A 23387-nucleotide genomic window follows, 5' to 3' on the forward strand; every position below is an offset into this window, starting at 1 on the left:
AGTCCAGTCTCTTCCCATGACCTGTGGCTGCTTCATCCCCGAGGAGGGACGGCGGCATTGCTGGCCACCGAGGCCACCCATCCTTACTAGGGCTTTTGTCCCCAATTGTGCAAAATTCTGTTATTTGCAGCTCAGACCTCTGGGGTGGGGGGGGGAGATGTTGTAGTATCTAGAGTTCAATTGTGCCAAAAGGCGATTTCATGACATCTCCTCCAGGAGAAAGGAAAACTGAGTACTTACTATTTGTGCTATCAGGCAGTGCTGGAGAGCAGCAGAGCATTGCCTGATACAGTGCTGGAAGGGGAGAGGATGGCACAAAAAGATAGGCAGGGTCCACTCTGCTGTGCACAGGGTCAGTGGCTAGGAATCAGAATTGACTCTACGGCACTAACAAAATCAGGCAGTAGTGGTTTCCATAACTGTTAAGAAAAGTAACTGCACACCACTCCCTTGAGTGCCTCCCCCAAAAAGTCTTGCAAATGTGCAGAGGCAGTGATCAAAAATCAACCCAACTATTGTCAAGTGAGAACAAAGTTTTCATTTTATTTGGGTGCTCACAATGGATCAGTCTCCAGCATCATTTCATCTGAAATAATTATATTTGAAAACCATCACACTAGATGTTTTTAAACATCATAAGTATTAAAGGCGTTTGGCCAGGTTCTTCACCAAGGCAGCATGAGAGAAAGTGGCTTGTGGCGCTGTCCTTCCCACTGTCGAGGTGCAGCAGAGGCATCAGGCCAGCTCCAAGATGTCCGCAAGGGGGGAATAAGGCCACCTCACTTGCTCGTGGGTTGTGAGGTTCAGGCCACAGGGAGGGCGTCAAGCTGGAGAAATGTGCCCAAAGCTGGGCGCCTTGATGCTAGGGATATCGTTCTTGCGGTAGAAGTCGGCCCTCACATGGTTGGCGCGGCCGTGGTCCCGGTTCAGAGGCTCCACCGGCTGCTGTATGCGCTTCCCGTAGACGGAGGACGTCAGCACCCCGACTGGCCTCTCCCGCTCCTGTACAGGGGGCACATCAGGACACAGGTCAGCACACGCCCGCCTTGTCAGCATGGCTGCCCCTCCACTGGCCTGTGTCCAGGAAGCTGTTCCCGCCAGGGTCACCTGCACACCTGCATCCTGCCTCCACCAGGGCTTCTCGGGGGCTACTCCACGCTGATGCCAGGGGGACCTCTTAAACTACGTCAGACGCTGTCCCCTCTGCTCAGAGCCTCCAAGGTCCTCAAGTTGTTCAGAGGACAGGCAAGGTCTCGCCCTGGGCGCCAGGTATCCTCTGACTTCAGGTTCATGTTCTTCCTGCCTCTCCTCCCTTCTCCCTTCCTTCTCCTGCCTGCCTCTCTTCTCTCTTGCCTTCTTCCTTTGCCCAAATACACATCTCTCCTGTGCCCTCTTCATCTCCTCCCATCTCCCCAGCCCCCACTTCATCTGCCAGCCCCCCCATCTCCCAGGTGCCCCCTCATCCCTTTCACTTTCCCCATCCCCATAAAAGGCTTTATTTCTCTGCATACCACTTACCACTACCCGGATTTCAGTTCATTATTTATTTGGCTTTCGTTTTTCTGTTTCCTTGGGGGAATGTCAGCTCTAAGAGGACAGAGACTTTTACTTCCTTTATGCTCAGTAGGACACGGGAGGTGCTCAAAAGCTCTGACTGGATATAAGTAACGCTAGGCATGTTCTTATGAAAAAAAAGCACTAACTTCATACCAACTCGGAATGAATTAACATAAACAAAAACGATAGAAAAAAATCGTAATGTCTGTGACTTAAATGGTAATACCTTATAGTACCTCCTTCACTTAATTTCACACCAAAATAAAAAGTTTCATTGAAAGTGACATGGTGGCTTTCTTAAACAGTAACAGCCACAGGCAAAAATCTGATGATCCAGAAAGAATCCCACTGGAAACTTTTTCGTTCTGATTTCTGTGTGTTGCATAAAAGATTATGATATTTATTCAGCACTTGACTTTTAACAAACATGCTGTCCTCAGATCAGACTTTGTGGAGACAGTGTCCGAATGTGGAAAGGCAGCAGGAGGGTCTAGCCCAGCAGGCAGAGGGGCTGACCACGCTAAGGAGGTATACAACCACCTCACACCTGTACTCTGCTGTGACCCTGACCTCCTCACTCTGTGAGTTTTGCTCCTTCTGTTCGTTACCACCTCTGTAGCTGACTACAAGCAAAGCCCTCCCTTTCAGAAAATCAAAGATAAAAGAGGAACTGTGCTATATGTGGTGGTCGTAGTGGCCTGGTCCCCAAACTTGGGAGATATTTGCTTGTGTGCGTGGTTTTATCCCTGGAAAGACAGTGTCCCTAGGGGAACTATGACAGCCAGGACTCAGAGGTTAAGCAAAGACCTATTTTATCTGTTGAAAAGGACTTCTTAGTTTTGCTTTCATTAAATTCTTAAGTTCTATAGAATGAACCAACAGAGTCATAACAATTAATACACAATAATATGACAATAGATTGAGCTATAATAGTAGCTGAGTCTTAGCTTCCTGGCACAGTAAGCCACATACAGGAGAGTTACACACAGCAAACTGAACACAACAGTAAGTAGGTATACACAAACACACAGTTACTCTAACACCTTGTTAATATCCTGTCTTAAGATTACCTCCTCGTTGACATGAAGTCCCAGACTTTTTGCATGTTCTCTGTCATCTCGGTGCAATTTTTGATTATAACCCGGGTTCTTCTTAAAAATACAATCATAGAGGGAAATGATTCCTGTCTGGGAATAAAAAGAGAAAGAAAGCCACGAGTTTACTTTAAGGCTGAGCCATTGAAGCCTCCTTCGTGGAGCAACACTCCATGTTGCTAGCCAATAGGCAGGCTGAGTGCAAAGCCCTCTCTAGAGAAATGAAAATATTTTCTTCAATCATATGTGGTAGCTATAACAAGTGTAATTCATATATATTTGAAATATATGTTTGTATATTATACATGTATGTATCCATATGTATAATATACACGTATATATCAAACATATATAAAATAGACACATATGTATCAAACATAGATATAAAACACACACACGGCTTTGATATATTAGACAATAATCCTGTTGACAGAGCTATCATCTGTAATATCTCCATTTTTTCATCTCAACTTTTTCTTAATAGAAAAATAAATCTGCTTTATTTGGTATCTAGCAAAAGGAAAAGAAATCCATGTGTTAGCTGATCATTAATCTTCACCTTGTAAGTCAGGCTGTCATTTATGTTCCTCAGACAAGGGCCAGTGGCCCTGAGTCCTGCCAGCAGCAGATCCAGACATGCCGTCTCGCTGGGATTTGGGAGCACAGGGTCTGTAACCTGTGTTTGTTTTTGTTGTTTTTTCTCTTTTTTCTGGGTAGTAATGCTAGAATGATGTCCTCCGACTGCACGACACGGAGGTGGAAGGTAAACAGTGAAAAGGATGCCTGACGTGGGCATCGTCTGTTGGAAAACCCCGTACTGCCCATTCCCGCTGACTGTGGGAACTCAGAGGTGCTGGCAGCAATAGGGATGACTAGGGTGTGATGTAGCTTCAACCCAGCCTTGACAAATGGTTCACAGGTCATCTGTCCTGTGCAAGACATGCTTCTCCTGCTAGGGGCATCCTGAAGATAACTCAGACCTGGCTCCTGTCCTGGCACAATTAGCCGTCCAGTAAGGAAAACAAGGTGGTCTTTTAGAATCAGGACTTTTAAGGTTCCTAAGAATCCCAGTGGCAACACGCTGAACATTCCAGTGACAGCAGGAATCCCGGTTGGCCTAAGTCACTCCAAGCAGATTAGAGGCAGGAGCCATGGATTCCATGTCTGTGCCCTGCTGGCCATTAACGAGGTCACCGCAGACGAGCTTCTTCTCCATGTTGTCTTCACTCACACGCACTCAGCTTCTGGGTCTGTTCATGTATTGGTTTGGCTGGCCCCAGCCTTCACCATTCCGGAAGGCAACCTACAGTATAGCTCATGTACTCATAGGGTTAAAAACAAAAAGCCTAGATCAATGGAGAGGTGGTACATTACCAGCATTTGGTTCTATGAAAATTGGCTAAGTATGGGAAAAATGTAAACTTGAGTCTTCACATCACTTTATAGACAAAAGTAAATTCTGGATGAATTAGAAAAATCAGTGAAAAGACAACCCATGAGGGACTTCCCACCCATGAAGGCAGTGGGGGAAATGTCACAAAGAAAATGTCAATCACTTTGACTCTATAAAATGCAGACATTTGCTTATCAAATAAAATTAAAACTTAAAACAATTTAGGAAATGACAGAGAATTCTCAATACCTCTAACATACATAGTATAGGATGCTCACTGGATGGGCGGGGTGCTTGCTTCCAACCTGGAGAGGTTAGGCAAACCTTGCAGCAAACCTTTTTTGGGAGAGCCACCAGGCCAGAGGGCCCTGCAGTGATGCAACGGAAGCTCACTCTGCAGGCATGATGGGGGACAAATTCTCCAAAGAAGCACACTGGCCTTCTGTGATGGGAGCTACGCAATGTAGACCCTTCCCTTTGGGGTTCAGAGCCTCTGGCCAGGCCCGGCTGAAGCCAGCAGGCAGACACAAACAGTAACTTGATACCCCATTGCCCCCACACCACCCCCACTTACACACAACAATTTAAGCTGGGCTCTTGCTCATAATCTAGATGTCCTGTTGTGGCTGGAATCCCTCCTGGCCTGGCTGACCCTATGAAATGGGTGTGTTTCGGGAGAACAGCTGCAGTGTGCAGCAGAAAGACCTGGTCCCTGGGACTGAGCACTGGGTGGCAGCTGCACCCACGGCAGGAGGTGCCCTCTTCTCCTGCACCCTGAGAACCTTGGGCCAAAGAGGAGGTGACTGGAGGATCCTCAGTTCCCACAGCACTCCCTGCGGGTGACCAGCTGTGCCCAGGACTGAGGGACAGCCCTGCCAGAAGGGGGCAGCACTGACAGCAGGGGACACAGGGATCCTCCAGGAACTGCCCGTCTTGTGCTGTCTTCTGCAGGTGTCTATTTAGACCTGACCCTTCTGAACTGAGTAGGACCCCTAGGGTTCCCGAACCTGTCCTGGGAGAAAGAACGAAGAGGGAAGAATGGACTCAAGAACAGAAGGAGAATGCAATCACTGTTATCTGAATGAGAAAAAAAATGTTGCTTCATTTAGTTCCCTATGCTGGAAACCACTACAATATGCAGCTTTACAGGATAATTCCTATTTCTTCTCATTCTAATCAGTTCTCCTAAAATACTCGATAAAAGTAACACCTATAAGCAGCAATGCCTCCCTCTCACCCTCAGGATTAGCTACCAAGAGACTACTATATCTTAGAAGTCTTTATTAGGAATCTCTCTGCTGATGGATGCGATCAGAATCTCTCTTCTTTGTGGGGATTTTGCATATTCAGAACTTTCCAGACTAAAAACAAGTTTTTCTGCCATTGAAAAATAAGAGAAAAAAGAAAAAAATTTAATGCCAGGCAGGCAGGCTCTCAGCAGTGTGACTGTCCAATTCCAATACCTAATCAAACTGAAAACCTGTCTTTTCCTGGATTTTAATTTTTAATCTTTCTTCTTTCATTTTGTCCTTCATTCCTTTATGGTTTGAAGCCAAATTACATTGATAAAAGCCCATCTGGATTTAGCTGCTATCACAGAACAGAGCTTCAGGGTTTACTGGTGTTTTGCTATTAAAATCTCTCAAGGGATTCCTCTATTTCACACATGACATTGCTCTTAAAAAAACAAAGCAAAACAGAGCCCATTTATTTTTTCTCTTGTGATCTCCCTTTGTCCCTTTGGGTTTTGAGTACTGTTAAAATGGGGTATGGTCTTATTCTGGTCATAGTGTCTGATCATCTGCCATCAGTTTCTCCCCTGGCAAAGCCCACCCCTAACACTGAAAAATCACCCCAGTCTATAGCCCTGGGCCAATGCTGTAAGTGGAGTGGAGGCCTTCAGTTTTCAACCTCCAACACACAGTAGGTCTACAATAGTGCAAGGTACTCTACTAGGCTCCAGGACAGACATAGGGAGTCCCTACCTTAAAGGAGAACACAGACTGAGGATGGAAATAAACCCATTAATTAAACACTACAACATAATCCAAATGGAGTAACAGAGGGACACACAAAGTACAGTGGTGCCAAAGAAGGAAGGACCAGCTCCCGTCTGGGCTGGGAAGTGGATGTGACTGAAGTCAATATAGGAGGGACGGCACCACTATGGCTAGAGCCCCTGGGAAGTAACCTCCCTGGGCGTTATGGGTTGAACTGCGTCCTCCAAAAATTCGCATGTGGAAGTGCTAACCCCTACTACCTCAGAAGGTGACCTTATTTAGAAATAAGGTCATTGAAGATGTAATTAGTTAAGATGAAGTCATACTGGGGTAGGGGAGGCCCCTAATCCAATAAGACTGGGGTCCTTATAAAAAATTTGGACACAGACATAGACACACAGAAAGGGAAGACACCGTGAAGAGCCACAGGGAGAAGAGGTCATCTAAAAGCCAAGGAGAGAGGCCTGGAACAGATCCTTCCTCACAGCCCTCAAAAGGAACCAACCCTACAGATACCTTGATTTTGGACTTCCAGCCTCCAGAACTATCAGACAATAAATTTCTGTTGTTTAAACCACCCAGTGTGTGGAACTTCATTACTGCAGCTCTAGCAAACACACTTGGTAAGGGAAAGTAGCAATCTTTTGAACAATGGAAAGTAAGGATGGAGGTAAAGTAAAGTTATTGCAGTGGGCCAGAGACCCAACCTTGGAGCGCTCTGCCCCAGGTAAACTGAACTGGTAGACATCACCAATATTCAATTCTCCTCTACTCCTGACTACACAAAGGATTAATCTTCCATGCTCCGTTAGGTCAGTGAAGCCACGTGACCAGTTCTAACCAAGGAGCTATGAGTGGAGGCAACATGTGACTCTTTAGTCAGAAGCATTTAAGAGCCAGTGCTCAGGGAACTCCTGAGGCTTCATATCAGGATATGAAGTTCCATCGTGGTTGCTGAGTGTCTGTACTGGGCAGAGCTACCCTGCTGATCCCTGTTGGACATTGAGCATGAGAAATAAGCCTTGTTTTAGGCCATTGAGACTTAGGGGTTGTTTATTACTGCAGCATAAATAATCTAGCTTATCATGACAAAGGCAAGCAGACAAATGAGGAAGTACAGGCCTACCACCTCTGGTCCACAAGGGGCCATCTCTGGGGATGTGGGCTTTTATTATGCCCAGCGCCTCCTCCCAGCCTTGGAAGCTCTCCTCCTCCCAGAAGTTACACACACTCTCACACAAATAACTGGGGTAAGATTTTGAGCAAACTGAGACCCAAGTCCTTTCTTTTCCCCTCCCTTTCAGACCATGATATAGCCATATGATCAGCAGTTTTGTTCAGGTGTTATTTTCACTTTTTTTTTTCTTTTGCTGAGGAAGATTGGCTCTGAGCTAACATTTGTGCCCATCTTCCTTTATTTTGTATGTGGGATGCGACCACAGGATGGCTTGATGAGCAGTGTGTCAGTCTGCACCCAGGATTTGAACCTGTGAACCCTGGGCCGCCAAAGCGGAGCTCGCGAACTTAACCACTATGCCACAGGGCCAGCCTCCCAGTTTTCACCATGTTTAATGGATCTGTTGTTGGCAGTGGTTGCCTAAAGCAAAGCGCTGCAACCTGCTGCCTTTATTTACCCTTGACTTGAAATCAACAATCTCCTCCTCCTGATTTTGTGTCAGTTTCACATTGGAGCTGTACCCTGAGTCAGAGTTCTGCATTAGTCTGTCTGCTCAACTTGCCAAAAGGAGACTCGGTGATGGTGCAGCCACCTGTCTTCCCTCTTCCATTGATGACAGCCTCCCGCTTGACTCCCCCCTACCCAGCAATTCACATCACAGGAAGAAAGAGCCATCTACGGGGGCTGAAACTCCAAACTAATCTTACATGTTCCTCTTGGTCAAATATATTGGGGAAAATGCTGTTTCTTTTCTTGTGTCATTTGCTTGTGGTACTCCTTAAGAGGGAATGATTTTGAAAAAAATGTCCCAGATATATTGTTAAAAGAAAAGAGCAAGCTGCAAATATACATATGTGGCTGTGTGATCTTGTGTGTGTGAACATGTTCCTATAAAAAAAAGTTAGACACATATCACTGGATTCATATACACACAATGGAAAGACAGGCACCACATGCTCACACAGGCAATTATGATTGGGAAGAACACTTATTCCCCACTACCAGTGTTTCCTTCCACCCAGAAGGAATTCTGCTAGAAGGACTCGCATGGTCTCCTCTCACTCACTCCTTCCTCCCTCGTTCATGACCTGCCCCTTCCTAGGATCTACCTGCCCTGGAGGAAGACATTCAACCCCACGCCCCAGGCCTTATGTTTTCCAGGGGCAGGTCACTGAACAGTGCAAGTGCAATTAGCCTGGACCATTCCCAATTTTGATCCCTGAGGAGAGGAGCAAGGCCAAGGATAACCAAACAGCAGATAATCCAAAAGGAAACCTCTACTTAGTCCAAGAGGCTAATCTTATAAATCAGTGACTTGTCCCTTTGTTTAAAAAAATCTGCAGTCCAGGGCTGGCCCCGTGGCTTAGCGGTTAAGTGCACGCGCTCCGCTACTGGCGGCCCGGGTTCGGATCCCGGGCGTGCACCGACGTACCGCTTCTCCGGCCATGCTGAGGCTGCGTCCCACATACAGCAACTAGAAGGATGTGCAGCTATGACATACAACTATCTACTGGGGCTTTGGGGTAAAAAATAAATAAATAAATAAAATTATTAAAAAAAAAATTTGCAGTCCATTCATTCAGTTCATTTGTTCACACAGCTGGTATTTATGAAGCACCAACTATGACACGGGCACTGTTTAGATTGCTGAGGACAGAGCAGCGGTAAAAATAAATCCCCGCCCTCACAGAGCTCACATTTAGCGGGAGAAAAAAACAACAGATAACTAAGTAAAATATTTACTAGGTTAGATACTAAGGGTGCAAAGACGAAGAACAGGCGGTAGGGGAGGGAAGTGGACGTGCAGGGTGGTCATGATCTCATTGGGCTAGCACACACTTTGACTGGAAGGCATGTGGGTGCAAGAGTCTGCTGGATAACAGAGAGAAACTTGCTTAGATTTTAGCAGGTAGAGCAGCAACAGAACTGTAGCTTACCCCCCTCCACAGCCCCCAGGAGTGGCCGAGCGTGTGAAGCAGATGTGCTTGGTGCCTAAAGGTGAAGAGGCTCCACACAGGAGGTGCTCAGGGGAGCTCGTGTTGAGCCTTCCTGTAGACTGGACCCTGGCACAGGCCCCCCAGAGAGTCCCCTTTGCACCTCTGGCAGTCAACACGCATGCTATATTTACAAAGTGCTTGGTTGCACTGGGCGAAGGGAAGCTCAGTGATCAGGAGAGTAAAGAAACAGCCAGCCCCTCACCTCTGTGTCTCCATCACACACCACACACCAAGAAGGAAAGTGGGCTAATACCACCGGAGCTAAGGTGGGGCTTTCCGAGCAAAGCTTCGCTCAAGACAGAGCTCTCCACAATCCACCTTAGCATGAAGGAAAGCAAATTCTAAAACCGCCTAGGAATTTTTTCTTAAATGTAACTCTTAGACTTTGAGAAATGTAATCAAAACCTTCATAAAAGAGCATTCTCCTTTGACTCGGCTTTCCCATTTCAGCAGCAGAAATGTTGCACAAGACAGAGGAAGAAAAATATAATTTAAAAACACCATTGAACTGAATTTGCTTTGCTGTCTGGAATATATTTTACAGGAAAAGTCCAGGCGGCTAGAGAACCTTAGTGAGCAGGTCAGGGGTTGATAGTGTTTCAGCTGGTGGCTTTAGATGACAAATTTCTCTTAAGACCTAGGGCATTACTGGGGCTTTAAAGTGTGCTGCCTTGAGAGTATTAACTTTGGGCTCAGGGGAGATGCCTTAGAGGATTAGAAGCCTCCAGATCGACACTTAGATTACCTGCCTCACTTGTGTTCATCTCGAAGAATGAACAAGGGTGGGGGATATAAGAGACTGGGATCCCTGGGACCCAACCCTCAGTGAAAGGAAACTCTAATAATCACTAACAAAAGCAAATAATAGTAATAATAGCTCTTACATTAGGCTTACTATGTGCCACTTTACACCCATTAATTAAATTAATTCCCACAAGAGCTCCATGCAGTTGGTACTGTTCAATCCCTGTTTCATAGATGGGTGTTTGTGACTTGGGCAATCTGAACAGCTAGTCAACATGGAGCCAATATTTTACCCAGGACTCCTCGGCCTGTGCTACTGACTAACGAATCACTAAGTGTGCCACACAGTAATTGACTTAAGAGCTAATTCTGCGTTTCTTCTCAGCTTTGAGTGGAGCCTGGAATTACTTAGAGTGAATTTAGGGGCAGCTGAGTCCCAGCAAACCTGTGATATGGAGTTTACCCTCTTTAGTCTAAATGATATTAAGGTCAGAGAATCAGCTTTTGGAGTCCTGCAGCTGATTAAATACCAGTTCACATAATGCCCAGAAAGGTGTTATTACCATTAGGTGGCTAGCTTGCAAATGGGCTTTGAAATGCCTTTTGTTGTTCTTGCTGCTTTTAAGGCTCTTGTATTTAGGTGTGAATATCTCTGCTGCATCATTGTCTTCCATGTGACACTAAAGGCCTCAGGACTTGAATTTGCCTGTAACCCCAGCTATCAAAACTGCACTGAATTTTTTTTTCCTTAAAATCTATTTTGCATTAATTTGTTCTAAGGCCTATCCCTACCTTCCAGGGGCAGTAATACATTAGACCAGGGGGTGGCATGTGTTTTCTGTAAAGGGGCAGATAGTCACTGTTTTAGGCTTTCAGGTCCCATGGTCTCTGTTTCAACTACTCAACTCTTTGTGGGAGCCACAGACAATACTAAACAAATGGCTGTGTGACTGTGTTCTAATGAAACTTTATTTATTAAAACAGGTGGCAGGCTAGATTGGGCCCAGGGCCCTTCATGTGCCGATCCCTGCATTAGAGAGGCACACTTCCTGCCTACTCCTGATCTCCTTCCTAGTACAGAGCCCTGGTCACTTCATACCTTGGGCCTCTCTCTGCCCTTTAGTTGATTTGGCCTGGAAAGGTAGATCCACATATCAGACTGGTGAATTTAGGAATTCACCAATTTGGAAGAATAAATGGGGCCTCCCAGATTCAACTCTGCCTCTTTTCCCTTGGTGGTGCCTGGCCCACAGGAGGTAGGGGTTCTGCTCTGCTTTTTCTGGAGCCCACAGCTGTGGTGGCTGGGTGCTTCAGTGACCCAAAACCCATTTGCCCAGGGTCCTTAGCAGTCTCCTGTAACCTGGCTTTTATCTCTGATAAATACGTATCTTGGCTCCCATCTGCTTAGTCTTTTGCCTTATTTCTCAATAGCCTCAAGGTAGTAATTAACAGGACCCCTCAAAGATACACATAAAACGGTTTTATGTAAATATTTCATCACGTCAATAAGCAGACAAAATTTATATTCTCTCAATAAAACAGCACAGACCAATTTGAAACACCAAGAGTCCTTGCTTTTTGGCTGGTTCTCTCATGCTGTGCATTAATACTATGCATGTGGGAGATGAAGAAAAGAAATCTCAACTAAATTGGAGTCGGGAAGGCCTGTAGGGGAACTCTCACCCCTATCAAACAGCATCAGTCACTCCAGACAGGAAGACACAGAGGCTTGCACCTCCTTAGGAAGTACAACTACTTTACTACCAAAAGAAGATTTCTCTCTCTGCTGGCCAACAGCCCAGCCAATGAGAAGTGCTGCAGCTCAGCCAATGAGAAGCCATTGCCACCCAGAACTGTTATTTTCCTCCAATGGACTTCCATTTAGAACAGCCCCTCCCTACTCCCCATTTTGCTCAATAAACCCAAGCCCCTTCCTTCATCTCTCCAGATTTGCTTATGGTTCACCATAACATGCACATCCCAAATTGCAATTCTTTTGGCTATTCTCAAATAGCCACTTTGAGGATAAAATAATTGGCGAATTGGCTTTTTAAGTTGATACATGAGTCATAAATTCATTGGCAATGATATGTTTTGTATACTTAAATTGTATAATTCACTTAATAAATAAAATTATTTACAGATAAAAGTTCTCACAAAACATATTGCTCATGGGAGGGAAAAGTATGAGGTCCATAGTGGCAATGAGGTTGGGAACCATTGCTCTAAATCCCCCTCTGTCTTCATACCCCGTGGATATTTAAGCCTGGGAGAGTCAGCAAACACAGAGACAGATGTGCTGCAGTCCTCTTTCTTCCTCCTGTCTTTTCATCGTTCCATGTTGCTCAAAGCCAAGCAGAGAGATGGCTTGGCTCTAGATACAACAGATCCTCCTAGCTGAGGTGTATGTGTTGGTTTCCTAGGGCTGCCCTAAACAAAGTACCCAGACTGGGAAGCTGAAACAACAGAAATTTACTGCTTCACAGTTCTGGCGGCCAGAAGTCTGAGATCAAGTGTCAGCAGGGCTGGTTCCTTCTGAGAGCTATGAGTGAAGGATTTGTTCCCAGCCTTTCTCCTCAGCTTGTAGAAGACAGTCTTCTCCCTATCTATTCACATCATCTTCCCTCTATGCATGTCTGTCTCTGTGTCCAAATTTCCCCTTTTTTACAAGGAGACCAGTCATATTGGAGTAGGTACCCCCTGATGACCTTACTTTGATTACCTCTGTTAAGACCCTGTCTCCAAATAAGGTCACATTCTGAGGTGCTGGGGATTAGGACCCTAACATAAGAATTTTAGGGGGACACAATCCAATCCGTGACAGTTATCTGAACTAGAAACTATTGCCGCTGTTGGTAAGGCTGAGCTCCATGACCTTCTCTTACATTTCACCTGTGGCAAGTACTCAACTGTGAGCTGACCTGATCTGAATGGGGATTCATCTGGCCTCCCTGGATTGTGGGTGAGGAGGAGTAAAGGAAGAACGCATTCTGTGGGAATACCTTATACTATACGAGGGAAAGACCGCCTTCCTCCCAGGCACGTGGTAAATCTGCAGCCCTCTCTGGGCTACTCATTGTCTCTGCAGGCTGAGCGTCCCCAATTAATCTTCCTTTTAATAATGATGTCCCTGCATCCTGAGCTGCAAGACACACTGCAGTAAGACACAGCGCAAGACATTTAGGAAAAACAACGAGAAGAAAGGAATAGACGACTCCCCACAAGTCCTTAATTTGCGGCTTTTTCTTTAGCTGCTTGGTGGCCTTCGCAGACCCGCAGGCTTTTCTCATGAGGCGCACGTGCCTGGGGGGGCCAGGCTAGAATCAAATGACCGCTCCCAGCTCCCTCTCCCTGCAGGCAGCTCTTCAGATCTGCCTCATGGTTGTCTTAGGTTTGCAGGCAGGCTTCTAGAAGTCACTGTGGCAATGCTTTCAGGCAGTGGCTGTTTCCCGACTACCCCGGCCTGCGGCAGACAGACCCCAGAGGGAGCCGTGCCCCCGCCGGCCGGGCAGCCCCGGCGATCCCGAGACCCTCCTCCAGATCCTGGGCAGAGGAGTCACCTTGCTGTTCCCGGTAGTAGTAGAAGCCGGGCGGCTCTCCCCGCTTCCCTGAAGAGCCCTCAGCCCTAACTCTCCCCCAAACGGCTCGGAACATCCACCTGAGCATTCCCGCGCCCCACCCCAACGCCGCACAGCCTGCCCCCCAGCCCCTCGTCCCAGCTGAGCATACACCTACACACACCGGGCTCCGCCCTGCCCATCCTCTCTGGGGAGGGCGGGTCCACCTTCCTCTGGTGGTCGTGGTAGCTGTACTTTTTGGGGTCTGGCGTCCCGGAGGGAGGCCGCTCTCCCACTCTCTCTCCCCCCGTGACTCTGAAGCCCCCTAATTTGTCTCCGTGCTCCCCGCCCCGGGCCCCCTCACGGGCTGTATAGTTCTGCCCCCAGAGTACTACTCCGGAGTTGCAGCCCGGTCCCAGGGCACACACCCCGCCTGACCCCGATCCCACCTACCCCGCGCCCTCCTCCCTCGCCCCCCGGCCCCCGCACCCCTGCCCCAGACCGCCTCCCCAGCAATGTAACCCCGCCCCCAGAGCCCCACCCGGGGATTGCGGCCCCCTCCCCAACGCCCCTCCCCGGGAGTGCACCCCGCCCCCAGCAGCCCTCCCGGGGGTGCGGCCCCGCCCCAAGCACCTCTTCCCTGCAGTGCAGCCCCGCCCCCAGCGCCCCTCCCGGGGGTGCGGCCCCGCCCCCAGCGCCCCTTCCCTGCAGTGCAGCCCCGCCCCCAGTGCCCCTCCCCGGGAGTGCACCCCGCCCCCAGCACCCCGCCCGGGGGTGCGGCCCCGCCCGCTGCACCCCTCCCCGGGCTTGCGGCCCCGCCCCCAGCGCCCCTCCCCGGGAGTGCCCCCCGCCCCCAGCCCCCCTCCCGGGGGTGCGGCCCCGCCCGCTGCACCCCTCCCCGGGATTGCGCCCCGCCCCCAGCGCCCCTTCCTCGGAGTGCACCCCGCCCCCAGCACCCCTCCCGGGGGTGCGGCCCCGATCTCATCCCTCTTGCCCAGCAGTGGAGCCCCGCACCCATCCCGTTCCCCCGGCACCCTCCCAGGCAGTAAAACTCCGTCCCCGCCCCCTACCCCCTCCCCAGCCTCTCCCCCCACCTCTAGCAGTGCCGCCCGCCCCCCGCACCCCTCCCGGCCGCGCGGGCCGTGCCCGGAGCCGCTCACCTCGCCCCGGCGGTAGTAGTAGCTGTGCTCCTTGGGGTCCAGGCGCCGCGGGGGGACATAGCTGAAGGCGGACAGCGCCGAGATGGGCGGCGGCCGGGGCTCGCCCCGCAGCGTGGCGGCGGTGATCTCCTCCTCGTCGTCCTCCACCCCGCCCGCGTCCAGTGCCCCCGCGGCCGCCGTGCTGGGTCTCGCCCGCCGAGGGGCCCAGTCCCAGTCGGTCCTCCGCAGCCTGCCCGGCGCCCGCGTTCGGAGGTCGCCTGGAAACCGCAGGCGCGGGACGCCGCCGGGGCCGCGGGGCGGGGCCAGGGGCGGGGCCGACCCTCCCCACCTCCCTCCTGGCACCTCCGGCCCCACCCGGTCTTTCCTCCGCTGTGCGTTGGGTGGGGGGAGCCCCACCTGCTACAGCGGCTGCGTCGGCGGTCCCGGATGAGAGACGCCCCCGGGATCAGCAGTAAGCAACCTGCTTCCCTGTCCCCACGCAGTGTGGGTTCGTTCGCTCCCAGACACTCGGTCCTCGGGCAGTTAATGACTGTGCACCTACTGTGTGTCCGCGGTGGAGCTGCAGCCTTGAGCCAAGCAGCCGGTGTCCACGGGGAGCTCTCAGTATGGTGGAGAAGACAGGTGATAGACGTGAAAAGACCAGTAACTTGAAGAGGGTCTAGAGCAGCGCCGCCCAGTAGGAACATGACGGGAGGCACACATGTAATTTAAAACTTTCTGGTAACCACACTAAAAAGGTGAAAAGACAGGTACAGTTAATTGTAATAATATATTTAACTCAGCATGGCCACAACATTGTCATTTTAACATGTGGCACCCGTCACAGTTCAAGTGTTGGGTGGGCGCATGCGGCTGGTGGTTACAGTCTTGGCCAGCGCAGGTGTGGAGCTTGCATGAGTTAAATCAGTGTGATACGGGATCTGGCAAAAGTCGGCTGCTCGGGGTGGGGCTCTAGCAAACGTGGTTATAGTGTCTCTCCTTCTGAATGCTGGTTCCATAGGTCTGAACCATCGCGGGGGCTGAAAATTCACTGAGCTGAAACTCATGATTCAATGAAAGCTTTTTTAAAAGTAGGGGGGACAACAGACGACAAAGCCGTGGGAAGTACTTTAACCAGGGTGCTCAGGGAAGGCCAGCCTCTGTGAGGAGGTGATATTGGAGCTGAAATAATGATAATAAGGAGCCAGATTTGTGAAAACGTGCTAGAAAGTCCCTTGCAAGCAGAGGGAGGAGCAGCTTCCGGGAGCCTGAGGCAGAGCCAACCTGCATGTGTTCCAAGGACAGCAAGAAAAGCAGGTGGCAGAGCTTCATGAAGACGAGGACACTGGTAGGAAGTGAAGGCAGGCAGGTAAGCAGGGGCCAGGCAGGCGCAGGAGAGCGTCCCACCGTCTCGCCCCTCCCTCTCACTGGAGTCTCTTCTCTGCAATTCTTTGATGCAGGCTGGTGGCTAAGTCCAAGGCACCTGGTGGTCCCTCTCTGTTGAGGTCTCCTTGTGTCTCCTGGAGGTCCTCCTGGGCAGGACTTAGACAACCCTGAGCCACCACTCTCTCTCACAGGCCCCCATGAGGGCCTAAGAACCTCGTGTGTCGTCATTGCCCTAATAACCATCTCTTTGCTCCACTGGCAGGACAGATGAGTTGGGTATGAGTCAGACAAAGTTCAGACACCAATCCGTCATGTCCCCAAGCTTAAGGGGACACACGAGAGGCTGACATGTCCTTGGAGCTTGAGGACAGAGCACCACCACCTCTCCTACCTGTGAAGTGAAGGACAAGTTTAGCTCATCCTACCCCCATGGGCAAAGATTCTCATGGAAACACCAGCAAAAAAATAAAAATAAAAAAAAAACCTTATAAATCTACTACCTCCCCCAACCTCTCCAACCTCTCAAAGACAGGAGATAGATCAGCTAACGGTCATGAGACTTTGCAAGCCTTGCATAAGTGATCTGATTGTCATACTTTGGAAAATGGAAGTAGTTGACACCAATCTTGAGAAGTCGGCTAAAACTGAGACTGAAATCGTTTCATTGTAAAATCCTCTTCCACAGCTATATGGATGTGAATCTTAGCTTCTATTTCAGTAGGTGACATTTCGTTCTGCACTAGACCAACAGCTCTGGAGGGCAAGGCTACATACATACATCTTTTTCATCTTTGATGGCTCAAGCCTAGCATACGGTAGGTACTCCACAAATATTTGGTGACTAAAGAAATACAGTTGCTACAGTTTGGGTTCCTTCTAAAGGTGAGTTTGGGACAAGGACTTGGGTGCTCTTGCCTTATTTGGGAAATAATTCCAGGGAGCAGGAGTGAGGGACCAGGGGAGTGAGGGCAGCGGGAAAGTCAATATCAGGATGAATTATCAAGGTCACCATTGAAGACAGCTGGAGCTCCATCGTGCCCAGAACTTTCTGGGGAGCCTGGAGAACGCCTCTCAGAATCGCCGCCAGATGATCATCATGGAGGCACCTTTTATGTCTTGCTCCCAGTCCTCCGGGGTTGAGACCTGCCCCTGGATTGCTCATTCTGGACCTTGTATGACTCTTGCCTGGTGCTGCGCATCTCATCTCCTGGGTGTCAACGAAGCCCTGGGGCTGACAGGAAAGGCATCTACCTGAGGTGTGATTCTGTTTTCAAGAGGTGAGTCATAGCCCCCTGAGGAAACAATAGGTAAGATGAACTTTGTGAGTTACAATTATCAAGAGGTTTTAGTTCCTTTTTTTTTTTTTTTAATCTTTTCCTATATAATCCTATTATGTATTCCAGGTACATGAGTGGAATACAAGGTCAAAGAGTCCAATTTGTGTAAGTCCGTCGTGTCTGTAACTTGTACTTGCAAAGTTCTGTGCAGAGGAACAGAAGGATAAAGGAATGAAACCCTACTCTCAAAGGAAGGGAATTAGTAACTGAAGAATGCAGACAGAGCACGGGTTAACTATGCAGGGGATCAGATCAGCTTAGTGTCAACTAACAACCTCAGTTTTATGGGATGTTCATGCTCTGAATCCCATTCCAGCATCATGGAATTTACGCCGCTGCCTGGAGCTGACATAGGGTGGATGATGTTGCGCTGGTCTGGGCTGGGCTTACCTCGAGTGCCCTAAGTGCTGTTTATGTAGCCTGCCCTGCTCATCTCCCAGGACCTCTGCTACCTGCAGCCCCCATTGGAAGATGGGAGCGAACATGCTGGAGGGCAGCCTTGGCTGATGGAACTTGGACAGTTCATGGGAGTTCAGGAGATGCCTGGTCCAAGCTGCAGCTGAAACCACACGCCATTCCTCTTGACTTCTGAGCAGAATGTAAGCCTGGAGAGAGCTGGTGGGAAGAACTCTCTCTGTTAATTTGAGGCAGGGAAGGAGAAAGCAAAGATGGCAGCTGTCATGTCACATGTCACATTAGCAGTAGCTTCAGCACAGCTTACCTGGCATATATGTTATTTTTATCATGAGTTCTCATAAACCCATACACTTTCTAAGTTCAGAAGAACCCTCTAGTTCTTTATGCTGATGAGAAAACTGAGATGTAGGCAGGTAAGTGACTTGATGCAGGTCACACAGCCAGTGGGTGCTCCTACTGAAAGGTGTACAAAATATTTGGAGAGGGAGGGGCTAGTCTGAGGGAAAGGTTTTCTCCTTGGGGCCTCAGACCATTCAGAGATGGGGTGTGGCCTGGACAAAGCACAAAGCTTTAGCCAGCGGTTCTGAGCCAGCACGCCTACGCAGCTGGGAAACGCAAACCATCCAGAGTTCCTTCTCTGCACCTTGTAAACCTTTGTTAACTGAGGTGGAGAGAGGAGGGGAAATCGCCTGTGAATACCTTAAAACAACAGCATCCGTTTTTGTTTTTGTTTTTTTAATTTTCTGTTGAAAATGCAAAAAATTTAAAACAGGGTTAATATCTCCATTTTAAATTTAAAAGCTTTTATAATTATTTTGCTTGTAAATTCCACCGTAAACTCATTTAAGTGGCACGGCATAATTGGACTTTAATTCACAGGCTTTAAAACAGCTTAAAATTACTTGGATTAAGTATTTCTTTGCATTTGGCAGGTTTTATGATGGTTCAGAGTAAGAGGGAGAGATGCCCAATCACACATATTTGTAACTAGCTAGAACTGCCCATCTGTATATCCATCACATTTAAAGGGCATTATGAACTCAAGGGTTATGAAATGACCCTCCTGCGGCACTGGTTTCCAAATCCCCCATCAGTCCTGTTTGACAGTGAGAAGACCAGCAAGACCCTGGTCCTGGAACAGGGGAGCCACAGCCCTTTCTCTAAACCATCTTCACCGGATCTTGGGCACAGGCAGTGGTCCATGGTGGGGTTAAACCAGCCTTTACCTTATCTGACGCCTCCTCCCAAGTAAAAAGGCATGAATACTGTCAGGAGATTTAGAAAGCCTGTTGGTCATCAGGTTTTTCCTGTAGGCTGGCTCATTCAATGGATGGAGTCCCTATGCATCACACTTATGAATCAAGATGTATAAATGTAAATTTAGTTTTGGTTTGTTCACCTTGATGATTTTGAAATAAAAATGAATGTCATTATATATGATGCCTAAAATGAAAAATCCCTGATACTGACAACTCTAGCAATGAGCAGCACCACCTTGCAGGAACCAGGGTTCCTTAGAGAGGGCTGACCCCAGGTCTAGAGAGGAAATGGTGAGCTTGGGGTATCCTCTTCTGTCAAGAAAATTTCAAAAACTGATGTGTCAAGGTCAAAAGGACAAATGGGCCCATCTGAAGGGTATCCCACTGGTCTAAAATGGGACAATTTAAGCATGAAAAAGATGACTGTAATCAATTGAAAACAAAAAAAACTGACCAGACCACCAACTCTTTATTCTAAACATTGATACGAGGAAAGAAACATATGTCTTGTTTTTTCTGTATAAACCTCATTTTAGGGTACACAAAGGGTTGATGTGAGAAATTTCTTCTTTATAGATGAATACAAGTTAATAAAAGTAGAAGGAATAATAGAATTAGGAAATCATTTTTCTTTTAAACAACTAGTGGGATAAAGAATGCAGGCAATGATCATCAACAGATGCTACAGGCATTAAGACAAAGGTTGATGGAGACTCTACAGAGGATGGATCAGGTTGGTAATATAGGAACCCACTATCTGTCTTAATGAATATCACTAAGAGGGGACCATGGGACACTGTGGTGTGATGCAAAGCAAACACAAAGCACCACTTCTGAGGCATCCTTGCCGAAAAAATTTAAGCTAAATCTAAGCAAGCCTCTGAATCTAACTTTTAGTTTAACAGGAAATATAGCGGAGAGAGGAACAAGTTAGATAACACCAAATCAGTACTGTGGGGCATTTTACAGGGCAGCTGGTCTAACATCTCCAATAACTTAATGACACGAAGACTAGGGGAGGAAGGGGGCAGTTAGAGACATTAGAGACTTAAGACTTAGTGGAATAGCATCTAAAAGTAATATGTGGCCTTTGGATCTTGATTCAAACAAACCAACAGTAAAAAATTATTTTTGAGAAGCATAGGAAACTTAGAATCTAGACCTAGTATTAAATGATCATAGAGAATAATTATGAGTTTTGTTAGTTGTAACATTGATAGAATAGATAAAAAAGAAAATATTTATTGGTTATGGATGCATACTGAAGTATTTAGGATAAAAGTGTATGATAATGTGAATTTCTCTACAAACATTCCAATAAAAAAAGGAAAAGAAAGTAAAAGAGAAGGAATAGATGAAACACGATTGGAAAATGTTGGTATTTTTTCATGCTGAATAAAAGGGCTTGTGGATTCACTGAACTATTCTTTCTATACACTTTCTTTCTGTGTGTTCAAAGTTTTCCATAATAAAAGTAAAAAACAGTAGTTATTAAGAGAGATTGTTTCTTGCAAACATCAGAACCCAAAATATCAGTTCAAGCCACAGATCGTGTGCCCTCTATGCCAGGGATTGTGGGAGGGGGTGGGGAGAAAGATTTTTTTCTGAGATGGATTAAAAGTATATTGAGACAAAATTTCTTATGATGGAGTCCAACAGCCAAAGAACACAAACAAAAAGTTAGGTTTATTGCCTGTTGAGGCAAGGGAGAGAGCACACCAGAAGAGGCAAACAGGGAGGACAGGGTGATTAGAGGATTAGGGTAAAATGGATGAAGCCAGGTTGGAGAGACTCTCAGCTGAGCAAGTTCAGGTGTAAAAGGGTTAATGTGACGCCTGGCCTGAGAAACAGACTCAGGACACTCAAAGGTAAGATAAACGTGGGATATTGTGTCCAAACCCCCCTTAGCTGAAGCTCTGCATCTGGTTGGATATTGAGGTTACTTTTTGTCAAAATGACCCATGTGGCTCAGATCCTATAGGCAACAGAGGGATGGTCCATTCTTACTGATAAGATTTCAAACGGCAAAGATTTTATAGAATGAGGTTTCTCAGCACAATGTCCTTGATGCTAATTAACAAGAGCGCTTGCCGCAGGTTTGGGCTGGTGCCCCAGGAATATTAACCAGCATGTCAGTAGTATTCCTCCTCATAGAGCATTCCTGACATGCACCCTCACCACGAGTTGTAGTAATGAATCTTAACTGAGAATGCAACATAACACAAGTACCAATAAGAACAACCCAAAGGCTTACTGAGCACTTCCTATTTTCCAGGTACCGGCCAAGCAATTTACAAGGCATGTCTCATTCCACTATCCTGCGCTAAGTATTTAGACTACAAATGAGTCTGGGTGTGTTTCCAGTTTGGCGAAATCTCAGCTTTTGGAGACTAATTCACCCAGCTCACTTCCACGGGGCCAAGATCCCCTCCCTGCACTTGTACATAAAGTCTTCCAGTGGGTGTAGGTTTTGAAGAGGGAACTGACTGCCTACTTGTTTTCCCAGAATTCTATCAAAGAGGCTGAAATATGCTCCTTTCCTTTCTTGCTTCCATCTAACAATTGTTTACCAAGTCTCTATACACACCCAGGCGTACAAAGACTCGGCAGGTAGGATCCCAGTCTTCAAGGAACTTTCACTCCAGGAGGCGTCTCTTCATCCCAGGGTACCATTTACCCTCTCGTGTCTAGGTGGGCCTGGCTCAGGCAAAGTGTATTCCTTAATCCTTAAGAAGAAGGTAATGAAAATGCCTGTTTTGTTCAGGCAGATTGTCACCACACCCTTCCACGACTCCTGCCTCCCGCCACACACACGTGCACGCGCGCGCGCACACACACACACCCCCCCATCAACTGCTGGAACACAATAAATGTCTTAAGCTTTGCTGCCCCCTAGAGGTAGACTCGAAGAATATCACCGTGCTTCAGCGGTGATGCTTGCAAGTAAAACAATTTTTTTCACCCATTTCTCTTTTTTTGCGTTTATAGTCATGCACCACGTAACGACATTGGGGGCAACGATGGACTGTGTATATGGTGGTGTCCCATAAGATCAGTACTATATAGCCTAGGTGTGTAAATACGCTAGGATGTTTGCACAACGACGAAATTGCCTAACGACACATTTCTCAAGATGTAAACCTGTCATTAAATGATGCGTGGCTGTACTTTTGAAAAACTATAGCAAGACTATGCCTTATTGAAAATTCTTATCAATATATGGTAACAAGAGCTCTTAGACTGGATATGTAATTTCAATAAACACATCACTTTTGCTTGTATAGGTAAACATGAGGATTCAGTTTATAAGGACTTGGCTTTATAATTGTACAGAGCTTGTCAAATTCACCCGCTGATGAAACCATCAACCTTATATCTATTTATTCGCCTAAGTTATTTTCATGACATACACATACACATTTTCAGGATTAAACTTTGCTTTAAAACAAAATGCCAGTCAGGTTGAGCTTCCTTTCCTGTGACTAACCCTGTCTGCTTTGTGCTGGGCGCTCTGGCCATGCAATGCCTGGAATGCTCTCTCACCACATAGGCGCCTCCCTTCCTTCTAGAATTCAGCTCACAAATCACCCCACACAGCCTTTGCTCCCTCCCAGGCGGGCCTGAGGTCTTCTGCACTCCCAGAGTCTTGCACATTCTTCCGGTTGTCAGCCAGCTCATCACTGTGATCACCGCTCATTCCTGCTTCCCTTGGAGCTCTAGCCTTTAGTGGGTGCCCAGGATGATCAGAGCTCTTTGGTAAATGTTTGGTGAATGAATGAATGAATGAATGAAGTGGGTAGGGGAGAGCCTCAGGAGAGAGAGGCTCAACAGAGGATGTAACTAGAAGTGCAGAGGGAGGAGTATCTGATTCCGATGAGAGCAACAGGAAAAAGGTCACGATGGGTGAGAGAGATCTAGACAAACCGAAAAGGTGGAGGAAGAACATTTTAGGCTGTGCTTTTCCTTATTGTTTCTAACGGACTGTCACTACCTCTCTGGGTGGCTATTTAGTCCAGTGTCTCTCCCTCTTTAAACGTAAGCTGTTTACCTCGCCCCCACACTTCAGGGTTGCTTCACACCCAGGGGTGAGCCGAGTCACGGTGGGGGGCACAGTGCAGGTGGGCTGGCCCAGAGACTGGGAGTGAGGCCACAGGGCCCAGGGACACATCAGCAGCAATGGCTTCTCTCCTGTTCAATCTCCATTTGCTCCCACTGTCTCTTTCCTTCTCTGGAATTGGAAGCATACACTTTACAGAATGATCTTAGGGCTCATCTAGCCTCCATTTCCTGTTCTAAAGATAAACAGACCCAAAAAGGTAAAGTGAAGTAC

The 23387-nt window shown here is 47.7% G+C and overlaps 1 protein-coding gene across 1 annotated transcript; it reads right to left on the minus strand.

Moving 5' to 3' along the window:
* Window positions 1-523: 523 nt before the first annotated feature.
* On the minus strand, window positions 524-15365 carry CFAP90 (cilia and flagella associated protein 90). Its single transcript, XM_087443012.1, has 4 exons — window positions 15083-15365; window positions 14680-14936; window positions 2628-2744; window positions 524-1002 (listed from the first exon to the last, which is right to left on the minus strand). The coding sequence occupies exons 1-4, from the start codon at window positions 15363-15365 to the stop codon at window positions 823-825; spliced, it is 837 nt and encodes a 278-aa protein (XP_087299138.1). The 3' UTR covers window positions 524-822.
* Between the last annotated feature and the right edge of the window lie 8022 nt (window positions 15366-23387).

The sequence above is a fragment of the Ceratotherium simum genome, chromosome 18 (assembly GCF_057802395.1).
Source record: "Ceratotherium simum simum isolate JZ-2026a chromosome 18, ASM5780239v1, whole genome shotgun sequence".
Classification (NCBI taxonomy): domain Eukaryota; kingdom Metazoa; phylum Chordata; class Mammalia; order Perissodactyla; family Rhinocerotidae; genus Ceratotherium; species Ceratotherium simum.

Bases quoted from the DNA above. Each gene is read 5' to 3' on its own strand.
- CFAP90 (XM_087443012.1), bottom strand. From the start codon at position 15,365: ATGTTCCTACTGGGCGGCGCTGCTCTAGACCCTCTTCAAGTTACTGGT. The intron at 14,937-15,082 runs GTAGCAGGTGGG...TGCGGTTTCCAG, and splicing joins GGACCGCCGACGCAGCCGCT to GCGACCTCCGAACGCGGGCG. The intron at 2,745-14,679 runs GTGAGCGGCTCC...TTTTATTCCCAG, and splicing joins ACTACTACCGCCGGGGCGAG to ACAGGAATCATTTCCCTCTA.